Raw genomic sequence first — 14,434 nt, 5'->3', positions numbered from 1 at the left:
GGTTGGGGGAGGAAGCAGCAGCAGCAGCTGCTGCTGCTGCTGCTGCAGCTGCAGCAGCAGCAGAGCAGCAGGAGGAGGAGCAGCAGGAGGAGAAGCAGCAGCAGCAGCAGCAGCAGCAGCAGCAGCAGCAGGGGGAGTACCTATGCTGCTGATTGTGGTGCCTTTTCCGAGGCCGCTCATGGTGCCGCCGGTGACGACGAGGTACTTCATTTTGAGGCCTGCGGCCTCCTCGGGGGAGAGCGGGGTTTGCTGCCCCGACTGCGCCATCTCCGCAAACCCTAAACCCTAAACCCTAAACCCTAAACCCTAAACCCTAACCCTAAATCCCGAACTCCGGACTCGGAGCTCCAAGTCGTGGACCGCCGAGAAGAGGCGGCAAGCGCAGAAGCACACGAGGGGCCTGGAGGCGCGCGGCTGCTCTGCGCCTCCAAACCCTAAAGCCTAAACCCTAAACCCTAAACCCTAAACCCCAAACCCCAAACCCTCGACGAATTCGGCTCTTCACTTTGAAACAAAAACACAAATTTACACAAACCCCTTTCCTCCACACTGAGCCGCTGTGGGGCAAACATGACCCCGCCGCCGGCGCTGGCCTTCCCGGCTGCCCTCTGGGGCTGTTCGGCCCTCCCAACTCCCCAATTTCAATTTTTTTCCACTTTAATTGCATTTATTTTGCAATTCCGATTTTTTTAGACCCTTTTTGAGCCAATTTGCGCCGAAACACACCCCGCTCCGCAAAGAACGCTCCTCCCCGCATGCAACCCCGCCCCCCAACCACCGCAGGTCTTCTAAAACAACCCCACTGAAATCCGCACATTTAATTTATTCAAACTAAACTAATCCAATTTCCAAAAATAAGCCGGCGAAACCCGGGGAATGCGGCCACAGCTTCGAGGGTTTAGGGTTTAGGGTTTAGGGTTTGCGCGCTGGGTGACTCGAAACAAACCGCCCACAGCACACTGAAACCGCGCTTCTAGGGTTTACACTCCCCAGCCGCCACTTAAAGGACTAGGGTTTTAATTTCAAGTTTGAGGGTTTGAGCGGCGCTGGGAAATTAGGGTTTGGCGCGTGCTTGCAGGGTTTAGGGTTTGGTGCTTACGATCTGGAGGGTCTAGGGTTTGGGCTGTGTAGGGCCTAGGGTTTAAACTGGCGAGGGTTTAGGGTTTAGGGCGTCTCAGTTGCCTTGCAGCAAGTAGGAAGAATAGGACTTTGACGAAGAAAATCGAGGGTTTAGGGTTTAGTGTTACGCCTTGGGGTGTTTAGGGTTTTATGGGCTTGAAGGCTTAGGGTTTAGGGTTTAGGGTTTAGGGTTTAGGCGAGTTCTACGAGCCCTTTTGTTCACTTCTGGTTTGCTCCTTCGACGCCAGATGAGCCTTGGCGACTCAGGTTCTCGAGGGTTTAGGGTTTAGGGTCTAGGGTTTACCACGAGTGGGGCAGCAGGAACGAGGCACTAGCTAGGGTTTAGGGTTTAGGGTTTAGGGTTTAGAGGCGCTACAGGTGTTGGTACACCAGAAAGGGCCCCGCAAATCCCTTTTTTGTTTAAAATTTATTTAAATTAAAAACAGCCTTTTAAGTGCTTATTTCTTTTCTATTTTCACTTGCATGCACTGCATGCGTTGCTTCTTTTGGGGCCGTTTTTGTTTTTGATATTTTTGTTTTTCGCGGTTTTCAGGTGTACGTACACCTCAAAAGGGCTGCAGCAGCGGCGCCTCAGATGCTGCTGTGGGGGGTACAGACAGAGCAGCTAAAACGCGCAGGCTGAGGGGCCCCACACTGCTTGCTGGACGCACCAGCTGCTGCTGCTGCTGCTGCTGCTGCTGCTGCTGCTGCTGCTGCTGCTGGGAGGTGTGGTGGCTGCTGTGGTGGTGGTGGTGGTGGTGGTGGTGGCGGTGCCGCCCCGCAGCCAGTGTAGAAGCAAGTTGATAGACTTGCTGCTGCTGCTGCTGCTGCTGCTGCAGCAGCTGCTGCTGGGTCAGAGCTGCTGTTGCAGCGACACCCGCTGCAGCGGCGGCCTCTGCTGCAGCTGCAGCAGCAGCAGCAGCAGCAGCTCTTGCTTGCCCCCGCTGCTCGTGCACGGCTGCGCTGCTGCTGCTGCTGCTGAGCTGCTTCCACTGCGAAGAGGGGGAGTAGGAGCCGGCAGCAGCTGCTGCTGGGGCGAGTGCCGCGGTTGCTGCTGAAGGTGCTGCTGCTGCTCCAGCTGCTGCTGCTGCTGCTGCTGCTGCTGCTCTGGGGTAATCCACATTCCCTGCATCAACTTCAGTTGTTGGGTCACCTTCGTCGGGTACAGAGCAAGAGACACTAGAAGGCTCACTTGAGCTGCCCAAAGGGGACGCAGCAGCAGCAGCTGCTGCTGCTGCTGCAGCAGCCGCGCCAGCAGCAGCAGCAGCAGCAGCATGCGATGCTGCTGCTGGTGTTGGCGGGCTCTGAGCTGCGCCTTTCCAGACCTCAGCAGCTTGGAAGGGGGCCGCTTTGACGCCATCTAAACGGTTCTGTTGCTGCTGCCGCTGCTGTTGCTGCTGCTGCCGCAAATGCTGCTGCTGCAGCTGCTGCTGCTGCAGCTCGCGGGGCCCCAAAGTGCTGGGGCCCATCGTAGACCCCAAGAAAAGGGCCCTCGTCAAGGGCGGCAAATATATGGCAGTGCTGTCGTCTGGCTCCTCTTCAGAACAAATTGCACAGCAGCAGCAGCAGCAGCAGCAGCAGCAGCAGCAGCAGCAGCAGCAGCACATTTAATACACGCAGCCACATTAGCAGCAGCGGCGATGCAGGCGCAGGAATAAAGGGAGCAGGGTGACAGCAGCAGCAGCAAAACAGTTCCAAAGCAACAGCAATCGAAGCAGCAGCAAGGCCGCAGCAACAAAGCAGCAGAAGCAAAGCAGCAGCAGCGAAGTAGCAGCAGCAAAGTGGCAGCAGCAAAAAGCTCGAACTAGCAGTGTCTCCTAGAAGCAGCAGCAGAAGCCCCACTCACCACCCGAGAAGTCTTCCTCCGCCTCTCGATGGCGCCTCCTGTGGCTGCTGCCCTTGCTGCTGCTGCTGCTGCTGCTGCTGCTGCTGCTGCTGCTGCTGCTGCATGCTGTGCAGCCCCTAGCAGCAGCTTCTCTGGGGGCCCCAAGACGCAGGGGCCCCACAGCAGGGGCCCTGAAGGTTGCAGTTGACCGCAGCAAAGACTGCACAGTTCTCTGCAGCAAAAAAGAAACAAATTAATTCTTTTAAACTCTTTTTCCGAAACAAAAGTATTTCTTTTCAATTCTTTTTCTCCTTTTCCTTTTGCTGCTGCCTAACTAACAATCACTCCAGAAAGGCCAGCCCCCTGGGGGCCCTGGGGGCCCCTCAGCCAGCTCTGGGGCCCCCAGGACCTACTAAGAAGGTGGGGGGCCCCCGGGGGCCCCCAAGGGCCCAATTGGGAGGCGAGGGGCCCCCTGGGGGCCCCCGTGGCTTTGTGTTTGCTGCCTCTCTTGGCCCTTTTTGTGTCTCTACTTTTATTGCTGATTCACAATTATGTCCTCTTTCTGTTTGGCCTTCTTGTTTGGGTTTGCTGCTGCTTTAGTGGTGGTTTCTGCTGCTGCTGCTGCTGCTGCTGCTGCTGCTGCTGCTGCTGCTGCTGCTGCTGCTGCACTTTTGCATACCTTTATTGAAGCCACTTCGCGGGTGTTGGCCTCCAGCCGCCGCGACACAGCAGCAGATGCCTCAGCCAGAGCAGCTTGCTGCCGCAGCAGCTGCAGACAGCAACAAAACGCAGCAGCAGCAGCAGCAGCAGCAGCAGCAGGCTTCCACTCGTTTCAGTGCAGCAGCACAACCATCAAACAGTATCCACAGAAACAGCAGCAGCAAATGGCTGCACAGGCACAACAGGGGCATCAAAAGTCCCCACAAGCAACAGCAGAAGAAGGTACTTGTAACGGCAGCAGAAACAAGAGTAGCAGCAGATGGCCTAGCAGCAGCAGCAGCAGCAGCAGCAGCAGCAGCAGCAGGAACAGGCCCATAGGCCTCGTCAACGCCATACACGTTTCTACAAAGGGAAAGCAAATTAAGATCCTTTGCGAGGGCTTCGTGTGCACAAAACTCAAGAGAAAGTTGCGGCAGCAGCAGCAGCAGCAGCAGCAGCAGCACGGAGCAGCAGTAGGACGCAGCAGGAGCAGCAGGCAGCAGCGACAGGCCAATGCAGCCGCAGCAGCAGCAGCAGCAGCAGCAGCAGCAGCAGACAACACTTAGGTGCATGCACACACTTTCGAGTGCACAAGAAGGTTCGTGCGCCTTTCATGCCTCCTTTGCTTCTCTTCTGCTGCTGCTGCTGCTGCTGCTGCTTCAAGGGCCTTACGGCCCCGGGGGGCCCCGGGGGGCCCCAGGTAAGAGGGGCCTCTGGCAGCTGCACGGGGGGCCCCCAGGGTATGTTCGCTGAAGCGACTAGACGAGCCCGCCCCTCTTGTTGCATTTTGCTGCTGCTGTTGCTGCACGTGCTGCTGCACGTGCTGCTGCTGCTGCTGCTGCTGCAAGTGCTTCTGCTGCTGCTGCTGCACGTGCTGCTGCTGCTGCTGCTGTTGGTGCACGTGCTGCTGCTGCTGCTCCACATGCTGTTGCTGCTGCTGCTGCTGCTGCTGCACGTGCTGCTGCTGCTGCTGCTGCTGCACCTGCTGCTGCACCTGCTGCTGCCGTTGCTGCTGACGCTGTTGCTGCGGATGCTGTTGCGGCTGCTGCAGCGCAGAGGGCGCGCTGGCCCTGCTGCTGCTGCTGCTGCTGCTGCACTTTACTGTGGCGGCTCCGTGCTGCTCCTTGCCGCTGCTTTCGTTGTTTCGCATTGAGCGCTGTGAAGTCCATCTACTGCTGCTGCTACTACTACTGCTGCTGCTGCTGCTGCTGCTGCTGCTTTTTGCAGCACTTGTGTTCCTAGGACCACGCGGGGCTCGCAGTGTGGAAAGCGCAGCAGGAGCAGCGGCAGCAGTGTCGGCAGCAGCAGCAGCATCGGCAGCAGCAGCAGCAGCAGCAGGCGCATCATTTTGCTGAGAACTTGCAGAGTTCCTTCGCCTCACCACGTGCAGTCCTGTTGTGCTGCTGTGGCTGCTGCTGCTCTGGCTGCTGCTGCTGTTGCTGCTGTTGTTTGTGTTGCTGCTACCGCTCTTGTTGCACCTGCTGCTCCCGTTGCTGCTGCTGCTGCTGCTGCTGCTGCTGCTGCCTGCATGCGGTCGCGGGCTTGGCGCATTTTCTGCTGTTTCACATCCGCTTGGCTCCGTCGAGAGAGCAGCAAAGCGGCTGCAACGGCTGCTGCCGTTGCTGCTGCTGCGGCCTTTGCTGCTGTTGCTGCTGCTGCTGCTGCTGCTGCTGATGCCTCTCCGGCCATTCCGCTGGTCAGAAGCAACAACAGAGGGCGGCTCTGCTTCTGCGCAGCCCCCAACAGCAGCAGCAGCAGCAGCAGCAGCAGCAGCAGCAAATGGTTCTTGCACGCTGCTGCTAGGCTCATCCTCACCCAACAAGAACTTCTCTGTTGGGGGCCCCCTGTAAGCTGCTGCCTCTTCGGGGGGCCCCCCTAGGGGGCCCCCCACGGTTGGGGGCCCCATGCTGGACTGCAGCGTCAGGGGCCCCCTAGTGCTGAGACCTGCTGCTGCAACAGCAGTGCTGCTGTATTCTGCTGCTACCCTTTCAGCTCTTACTGCTGTTTCTGCTGCTGCAACAGAAGCAAGGGCCCCTTGTGCTGCAGTGACGCAGGCCTCTTCGCTTCTGGCTGCCTGTGCTGCTGCTGCTGCTGCTGCTGCCTCGGCTGCAGAGGCTCTCTCTGCAGCAGCAGCTGCTGCTGCTTCTGCTGCCGCCACTGCTGCTGCGCAGGAAGCGTTTTTGTCGCGCTCCGCATCCGCTGCTGCTGCATTTGCTGCTGCTGCTGCTGTTTCTGCTGCTGTGGCTGCGGATTCTTTGGCTTGCTCAGAGGCCTCGAGAGAAGCAGCAGCAGCAACAGTTGCTGCTGCTGCCCCTCGCGACGCTATGCGGCCTGCTGTTTGGACTGCACCAGCAGCAGCAGCAGCAGCAGCCGCTGCGTCTGCTGCTGTTGCCGCTGCAGTCAGAGCCTCCTCCTGTGCTGCAGCTGAGGCGTTTCTGTGGCTGATGACTTCTGCTGCTGCTGCTGCTGCTGCTGCGCGAAGCGCCTCCACCTGCTGCTGCGACTGTGCTGCAGCTGCTACTGCTGCTTTGAAAGACTGCTGCAGAAGCAGCCTGTCGGAAGCAGCAGCTGCTGCTGCTCCGTCAATTAGCCTTCGCAGCTGTGCTGCAGTGGCCATACACCTCATGGCTGCAGACTCTGCTGCAGCAGCACATTCTGCTGCTGCTTCCTTGTGCTGCTGGGCTGCTGCTGCATCGGACTCTGCTGTGGCCCTTTGCTGCTGCGTGTCTGCTGCAGCTGCGGCTGCCTCTACAGCAAGCTGCTGCAGCTGCTGCAGCTGCTGCAGCTGCTTCTCCCTTTTCTCTTCATCAGCAGCGTCTGCGGCGCCTGCAGCAGCAGCAGCCGCTCCAGCAACAGCAGCAGCAGGAGCAGTTGCTGCATTTGCTGCAAGGCGTTGCTGCTCCATGTCGGCTGCAGATCCAGCTGCAGCTGCAGCAGCTTCCTGTGCTGCAGCAGCAGCTTTATTAGCACGGTCTGCTGCTTCAATCGCTTGCTGCTGCTGTTGTGCAGCAGCAGCGGCGGCAGCAGCAGCAGCTGCTGTTGCTTGCTTCAGGGCCTGCACTTCAGCAGCAGCTGCGGACTCCCACTCGCGTATTTCTGCTGCTGCTTCCTGAACTTGCTGCTGCAACTCTGCTGCTGTGTGTGCTGCTGTCTCTTTGTACTTTTGTGCTGCTTCAGCATGTGCTGCAGCTGCTTCTCGGTGCTGCTGCGTTTGAGCAGAAGTGGCAGCAACTGCTGCTGCTGCTGCTGCTAGAGTCTCCTCCATGTCCTGTCGCGGTTGGCCTCTTTGAGCAGCAGCAGCAGCAGCGGCAGCAGCAGCATCGGCAGGAGCAAGCTGCTGCCCCGTACTAAGTGCAGCAGCAGCTGCAGCAGGAACTGCAGCAGCAGTTGCAGCAGCAGCTGCACCGCCAGCATCTCCTTGCTTAGCTGCCTCTTCTGTCTTCTTCGCGGCATCTGTTGCTTCCTGTGCCTGCTGCTGCTGCTGCTGCTGCGCAGCAGCAGCAGCAGCAGCAGCAGCTTCTGCTGCTGCTTTTTGGGCCTCCATTTCAGCAGAGGTAGCAGACACCCATTGTGCTTCCGCGCCATTCTTGGCTTGCTGCTGCAGCTGCGCTGCTGCTTCTGCCGCTGCTGCAGCCGCTAAGCTGATGCACTCTTCTTGCTGCTGCGTGGCTCTTGCTGCAGCAGCAGCAGCAGCAGCAGCAGCAACTGCAGCAGCATGCTGCTGCTCAACGGCAGACACAAGCTCCTTGGCAGCATCAAGCGCTTCCTGCGCTGCTGCTGCTGCTGTCTTCGCCAGCTCCTGCGATTCCTCAGCTTGCTGGCACTTCCCAGCAGCAGCAGCAGCTGCTGCTGCTGCTGCTGCTACATGCTGCGTCGCTGCTTCTGCCCCGGCAGCAGCACTGCTCGAGTGCTTCTGTGCTGCTGCAGAGTGAGCAGCAGCCTGCTGCCTGTGCGTTTCGATGTCGTTTGCTGCTGCTGCTGCATTCTGCTGCTGCTGCTCCGCCGTAGCAGCAGCAGCAGCAGCATCCTTTTCAAAGCGCTGCGAGCTCTTCGCCGCAGCAGCACAGACTCTTAAGTGATGCGCTGCTGCAGCAGCAGAATTGGAAGCAGCTGCTGCTGCTTCCTGCGTCTCCGCGGATTTAGCTTGAATTGCAATGGCATCATCTGTTGTTTGCTGCAGCCGCAGCGCAGCAGTACTAGCTGCTTCTTTTGCTGCTGCTGCTGCTGCTGCGGACTCTGCTGCTGCTGCAGACTCCGCGTGCTGACGGGCAGAAGCTGCATGCTGCTGCACCTCTGCAGCAGCAGCTGCTGCTGAAGAAGCAATCTCCTTTAGCAGCGCCTCCTCCTGCTTGGCTGCTGCTGCTGAAGCTCTTGCTGCTGTCGCTGCTGCAGCTGCTGCTGCAGCCGCTGCCTGTACCTCCTTTGCTGTTGCAGCTGCAGCACTTTGTTGCTGCTGCGTCTCTTCCAGCAAACGAGAAGCTTCTGCAGCAGCATCGCCGGCCCCCTTTGCTGCTGCCTCTGCTGCTTCTTTGCATGCATGCGTCTGCTGCTGCTGCTGCTGCGCATCTGTTGCGGCAGCGCCTGCAGCAACTGCTGCTTCTTCAGCCTCCCGAAGCGAAGCAGCAGCTGCAGCAGCAAGCTGCTGCACCTTGTTCTCAGCTTCTGTGGTTTGCAGCAGCAGCGCAGCAGATTCCTCTGCTGCAGCTGCTGTCTGTGCTGCAGCAGCTGCTGCGGCCTCTTCTGCAGCAGCACAGCGTTGCTCCGTGACCTTGCATTGCTGCGCTGCTGCTGCTGTCTCCCTGAACTTATCAGCAGCAGCAGCAGCACAAGCAGCAGCACGTGCTGCTGCCTCGGAGACCCGCCGCCGCGCTCCAATAGTTGCTTCAGCAGCAGAAGACACCAGCTGCAAACTTGCCTCAACAGCTTCTGCTGCTGAAGCTGCCGGGTCCGGTGCTGTCGCTGCTGCTGCTGCTGCTGCTGCTGCTGCTGCTGCTGCACTGTCTCCACGTTTGATCGTCTCCTTCACAGAGAGCACAGAGGCCAGGCTTTCTTCCTCATTTTGACTTGGCTCTGTTGCTGCTGTTGCTGCTGCTGTTGCTGCTGCTGTTGTTTCTGCTGCTGCTGCTGCTGCTGCTGCTGTTGCTGCTGTTGCTGCTGTTGCTGCTGTTGCTGCTGTTGCTGCTGTTGCTGTTGCTGCTGTTGCTGCCGTTGCTCCTGCCGTTGCTGCTGCTGCGATTTCTGCTGTTTCTCCCGTCTCTTTTTGGGCTTTTGCTGCTTCACGCAGGCGCGCATCTGCTGCGGCCATTGCTGCAGCAGCAGCAGCAGCTGCTGCTGCTGCTAACTTTTCCGCTGTTTTTGCTGCTGCTGATGTTGATGCTCTTGCCACTGGTGCTGCTGCTGCTCTTGCTTGGGCTTCTCCGTTGTCAGATACAGTCTCCGCTGCTTTTTGTCCTTTTGCTGCTGCTGCTGCTGCCGCTGCTGCTGCTTCTGCTTCTGCTGCTTCCGCTATATCCTCTGCTGTTGCTGCTTCCACCATTTCTGCTGCTTCTGCTGCTTCTGCTGCTTCTTGTGCGATTGCTGCTTCTGTTGCTCGTGCAGCTGCTGCTGCTGCTGCTGTCTCTGCTGCTTCTGCTGCTGCTGCTGTTTCTGTTGCTTGCGCAGCTGCCTCTGCTGCTTCTGCTGCTTCTGCTGCTTCCTCCGCTCCTGCTGCTTCTGCTGCTGCTGCTGCCTCTGCTGCCTCTGATTCTGTCGATTCTGTTGCGTCTGCTGCTTCTGATTCTGCTTCTTCTGCTTCTGCTTCTGCTGCTTCTGCTGCTGCTGCTGCTTCTGCTGCTTCTGCTGATGACTCTGCTGCTTCTTTTTCGTCTTCAGGCCTACTGCTCGTTGCTGCTGCTGCTGCTGCTGCAGCAGCAACTTCGGAGTCAACTGAGCCATTTTCCTGCGGATCCGCTTCTTCTATCTCAGCGCCTGCAGCATCTGCTGCTGTTGCTGCAGCGTCAGCAGCAGATGCTGTTGCCGCTGCTTCTGGTTCTGCTGCTGCTGCTGCTGCTGCTGCTGCTGCTGCTGCTGCTGCTGCTGCAGTTCGTTCTTTCTCAGTCCTCTCTGTTGCTTGTGGCATTAGGTGCGCCATTGTACCTTCAGCAGGCACATCTGCTGTTGCTTCTGCATCTGCTGCTGCTTCTGCTTCTGCTGCTGCTTCTGCTGCTGCTTCTGCTGCTGCTTCTGCTGCTGCTGTTGCTGCTGCAGCAGTTCGCTCTTGCTCATTACTCTCTGATTCTTCTGGCATCCTATGCGCCACTGTACCTTCAGTAGGTACATCCGCCGCTGCTTCTGCTGCTGCTGCTGCTGCTGCTGCTGCTGCTGCTGCTGCTGTTGCTGCTGTCGGCTCTTCTTCTGCCTCCTCTGCTGCACTTAGGCATTCAGATACATTAGCCTGTGATGTTTCTGCTTCTGTTGCTGCAGCAGCAGAAGCAGCATCCGCTTCAGCAGCAGCCTCTTCTGCTGCTTCATTCGCAGCTGCCTCGTCATTTGCCGCTGCAGCTGTTGCTGCGGCTGCCTGTGCTGCAGCACTTGCTGCTGCTGCTGCTTCTGCTGCCTCTGCTGCCCTTGCATTTGCTGCTTCTGCTGCTTCTGCGACGGCATCCTCAGTTTCGTCATCTGCTGCTGCTGGCTGCCTTTCTGCTGCTGCCTCTCTGTCCTCTAAGGGTATTACTTCAGCTGCTGCTGCTGCTGCTGCTGCTGCTGTTGCTGCAGTTGGTGCAGTTGCTGCAGTGGCATCTTCTTCAACAGCTGCTGCTGTTGCTTCTGCGGTAGCAGCTATATCAATTGCTTCTGTCTCTGCCTGTCTCGCCTTTGCTGCTGCAGCAGCTGCTGCTGCAGCTGCTGCCTTGGCAGCTGCAGCAGCAGCTTCTGCTGCTGTAATGCTTGCGGTACGACTGCACTTTTCAACTGCTGCTGCTGCTGCCGTAACTGCTGTTGTTGCTGCTTCCCTGTGTGCAGCAGTTGCTGCTGCCTCTGCTGCAGTTGCTTCCGCTGCAGCTGCTATGTTGATTGCTTCGTCCTTTGATGCCTTTGCTTTTGCTGCTGCTGCAGATGCTGCTACAGCTTGCACATCGGCAGCAGCAGCAGCTGCTGCAGCTGCTGCTGCTGCTGCTCCCGCTGCTGCAGTGGCTGCTGCTGCCTCCCCTTTAAGGACCGTTGCCCTTCTACTTGCATTCACCACTCCACTCTTTATTGCTGCGGCTGCTGCTGCCGATGCTGCTGCTGCTGCTGCTGCTGCTCCAGGTACTGCTGCTGCAGCTGCGGATTTTTCAGCTAGCTGTTGCTCTTTTTGGGTTTCTGTTGCAGCTGCTGCAGCAGCAGCTGCAGCAGCAGCAGCAGGTGCTGCTGCGGCAACTGTGGGTGGCGATGCTGCAGAGGCTTCAGCTGGCGCCGGCACTGCTTCCGCTTCCGCTGCTGTTGCTGTTGCCGCTGCTGCTGCTGCTGCTGCTGCTGCAGCAGCATGTGCTGCATTTGCTTCCTGCTTTTGTTTATTCTCTTTTTCTTCTGTGTCTGTTGCGTCTGGAGTTTCTGCTGCTGCCTGGGCACCACCTGCTGCCGCCTCTGCTGCTGCTGCTGCTGCTGCTGCTGCTGCTTTAAGGATTTCGTCATTTTCTTCCGGTGCTGATTCGAGATCTGTGTTTGCTGCTGCATCCTCTGCATCAGAAGCAGCTGCAGCAGGTTCTGCTGCTGCTGCTGCTGCTGCTGCTTCTTTTGCTTCTTCATTTAGTTGGCCTTGAGCGTTTGCTGTTGTTGTGAGCTCAGCTGCTGAGGCTGTTTCTGCTGCTGCTTCTGCTGCTGCTTCTTCTGCTGCTTCTGCTGCTGCTTCTTCTGCTGCTTCTGCTGCTGCTTCTTCTGCTGCTTCTTCTGCTGCTCCTGCTGCTGCTTCTGTTACTGCTTCTGTTGCTGCTTCTGCAGCTGTTTTCTCCGCTGCTTCTGCTGCTTCTGCTGCTGCTGCTGTTGCGGCTGCTGCCAGCGCCAGTGCTGGTGATGCTGTTTGCTCGGCTAGTAAGAGAGAATCGCTGTTATTCGCTGCTGCAGCTGCGTCCGCTGCTGCTGCTGCTGCTGCTGCTGCTGCTGCTGCTGCTTCTGCTGCTGCTCCCTCTGCATCAGCATGTGCTGCAGCTAATGCTGCGTCTTCCTTTGCCCCTGCTGATCCTGCTGCTGCTGCAGTTGCTGCTGCTGCTGAATCTGTTGTTTGTGCATCTTGAGCATCTTCTGGTGCTTCTGGGACTTCTGCAGCGAGAAATGCCCTTGCTGCTGCTGCTTCTGCTGCTGCTGCTGCTGCTGCTGCTGCTGCTGCTGCCGCTGTTGCAATGGGTGCTGGTTCTGTTGCTGCTGGCTCTCCTTCTTCAGCTGCTGCCTCTGCTGCTCCCTTTTGCTCTTCGTGAAGATCTGGTGCTGCTGCTGCTGCTTCTGCTGCAGCTGCTGCTGCTTCTGCTGCAGCTGCTGCTGTTTCCCCTGGCGTTTCTGCTGCCGGTGCTGCAGTTGAGCCCTGAGGCAGCAGTTGCCCAGCGTGAGTTCCCCCTGCTGCAGCTGCTTCTGCTGCTGTTGCTGCTGCTGCTGCTGCTGCTGCTGCTGCTGCTTCGTTTGCTTTTTCTAGTGCTGCTGCTCCATCAGAAAACTCGCTGTGATTATCGTTTGCTGCAGCTGCAGCTGCTGTTGCATCTGCTGCAGCTCGTGCCTCAACACTAGCCTTTGCTGTTTCTGTTATTGGCGTTGCTGCTGCTGCTGTTGTTGCTGCTGCTGTTGCTGCTGCTGCTGCGGCTTCTGCTGCTGCTGCTCCTCCAGGTGCTTCTTTAGGGTTGTCAGCTGTTTTCAATGCTGCCACTTCTTCTTTAGCCGCGGCTGCTTTTGCTGCTGCAGCAGATGCCTCAGGTGCTGCTGTTTCTGTTTCTGCTGCTGCTGCTGCAGCTGCAAGTGCTGCTGGTGCTGCTGCTGCTGCTGGAGATACTGCTGCTGCGGCTGTTGCTGCTGCTCCGCTTTGTCCGCTGCGGGGCTCGTCTAATGCAGCTGCAGCAAGCAATGTTGCTCTACGCGTTGTTGCTGCTGCTGCTGCTGTTGCTGCTGCTGCTATTGCTCGTGTCCTCTCAGCAGCGGCCTTTGTTTTTGCTGCTGTTACCGACAATGCTGCTGCTGCTGCTGCTGCTGCCTCTGTTGCTGCTTGTCCACCAGAGCTCTCTGCGGTTTCATCTTTTGCTGCTGCTGCTGCTGCCGATGCTGCTGCTGCAGGCTCCATTGTTGTTTGTGCTGCTGAGGCTGCTGGCGACAGTGCTGCTGTTGCTGCTTCTGCTGCTGCTGCTAGTGGTTCTGTTGCTGTTTGTTTTGCTGCAGCTGCTGCAAGTGCTGCTGGTGCTGCTGCTGCTGTTGCTGCGGTATATTGGTAATGGGGGTTTTCAGACTCTGTAGTGCCTGGACATGGCTGTTGTTCCTGCTGTTGCTGCACCTGCTGCTGCTGCTGCTGCTGCTGCTGCTGTTCTTGCTGTTCCTCTTGCTGTTGTTGTACTGTTTGTGCTTGGTGCTCCTGTTGTGACTGCTGCTGCTGCTGCTGCTGCTGCTGCTGAATCAAGACCTTTAGCTGCTGCTGCAGCTGCTGCCGCAGCACTGTGGCCCTGAGGAGCTCTTCTTCCGAGTCGGTACGCGGACGCTGCGTCTGTTGCTGCTGCTGCAGTTGCTGCTGCAGTTGCTGCTGCTGTTGCTGCTGCTGTTGCTGCTGCTGTTGCTGCTGCAGCTGTTGCTGATGCAATTGCTGCTGCTGTTGTTGCTCATGCAGTTGCTGCTGCTGTTGCTGATGCTGCTGTTGCTGCTGATGCAGTTGCTGCTCCTGCTGCAGCTTCTGCTGCTGCAGCAGCAACAATTGCTGCTGCTGCAGCAACAACTGCTGCTGCTGCTGCAGCAACTGCTGCTGCTGCTGCTGCGACTCGAGAATGCTGTGCGGCTCGCTGCTGCACAGCCGAGCTGCTGCTTCTTCAAATCCAACTGTCTCTTCTTGAAAAGAGACAGAAAAAAAAGGAGACAAATTTCCAGGAGAAAGGACTCCCCCTTCTAGTGGAGAGAAGAATGCTTCTTCCTCCAACTCACCTGCTGCTGCTGCTGCTGCTGCTGCTGCTGCTGCTGCTGCTGCTGGGGGTTTTGCTGCAGGTGCTGCTGCAAGTTGTGATTGTGCTGCTGCTGCTGTTGCTGCTGCTGCGTCTGCCGGACGCAACCAAGAAGCTGCTGCTTCTTGTGCATCTTTTGAGCCGCTTATCCCTGCAGCAGCAGCAGCAGCAGCAGCAGCAGCAGGGCTTGGATTTGCTGCAGGGACATCTAACTGGCCAGCAGGCCCTGCAGCAGCTGCTGCTGCTGAGAAGCTGCTGCTGCTTTCGTTTTCGAAATCGCTGCTCTTTGGATCTCTGCTGAAGCTGCTGCAGCTGCTGTAGCTGCTGCAGCTGCTGCAGCTGCTGTAGCTGCTGCAGCTGCTGCAGCTGCTGTAGCTGCTGCAGCTGCTGCAGCTGCTGGCGTCCCTGTCATTGCTGCTGCTGCTGCTGCTGCTGCTGCTGCTGGAATGCAAAGACATGGACGGGGGGGCCCCCAGCTGCTGCTGCGTAAAGGCCCTAGGGTTTACCACCAGGGGCACCTGGGAATCTATGGAGCCCCTGAGAGGAGTAGCAGCAGCAGAAGCAGCAGCAGAAGCAGCAGCAGAAGCAGCAGCAGAAGCAGCAGCAGCAGGAGTAGTAGCTGCTGCCCCTTCTACTACCGAGTTTTCCTCTGGGG

The 14,434-nt window shown here is 58.1% G+C and overlaps 2 protein-coding genes across 2 annotated transcripts; both read right to left on the bottom strand.

Annotated features, from left to right (window-relative positions):
- Nucleotides 1–1,685: 1,685 nt before the first annotated feature.
- ENH_00056130 (hypothetical protein, conserved) lies at nt 1,686–2,588 on the bottom strand (the record flags this gene model as incomplete). Its single annotated transcript, XM_013581644.1, has 1 exon — nt 1,686–2,588. One exon carries the CDS (start codon nt 2,586–2,588, stop codon nt 1,686–1,688), a length of 903 nt encoding a protein of 300 aa, XP_013437098.1.
- Nucleotides 2,589–4,205: 1,617 nt separating this feature from the next.
- ENH_00056120 (hypothetical protein, conserved) lies at nt 4,206–11,797 on the bottom strand (the record flags this gene model as incomplete). The annotated part of the gene is made up of 2 exons (XM_013581643.1): nt 4,206–11,703; nt 11,727–11,797. The coding sequence occupies 2 exons, from the start codon at nt 11,795–11,797 to the stop codon at nt 4,206–4,208; spliced, it is 7,569 nt and encodes a 2,522-aa protein (XP_013437097.1).
- Nucleotides 11,798–14,434: the final 2,637 nt, after the last annotated feature.

The sequence above is a fragment of the Eimeria necatrix genome, genomic scaffold (genome assembly GCF_000499385.1).
Source record: "Eimeria necatrix Houghton genomic scaffold, Enh_scaff462, whole genome shotgun sequence".
NCBI lineage: Eukaryota > Apicomplexa > Conoidasida > Eucoccidiorida > Eimeriidae > Eimeria > Eimeria necatrix.
The sequence above is the reverse complement of the archived record's forward strand: the minus strand, read 5'-3'. Positions and strand labels throughout refer to the sequence as shown.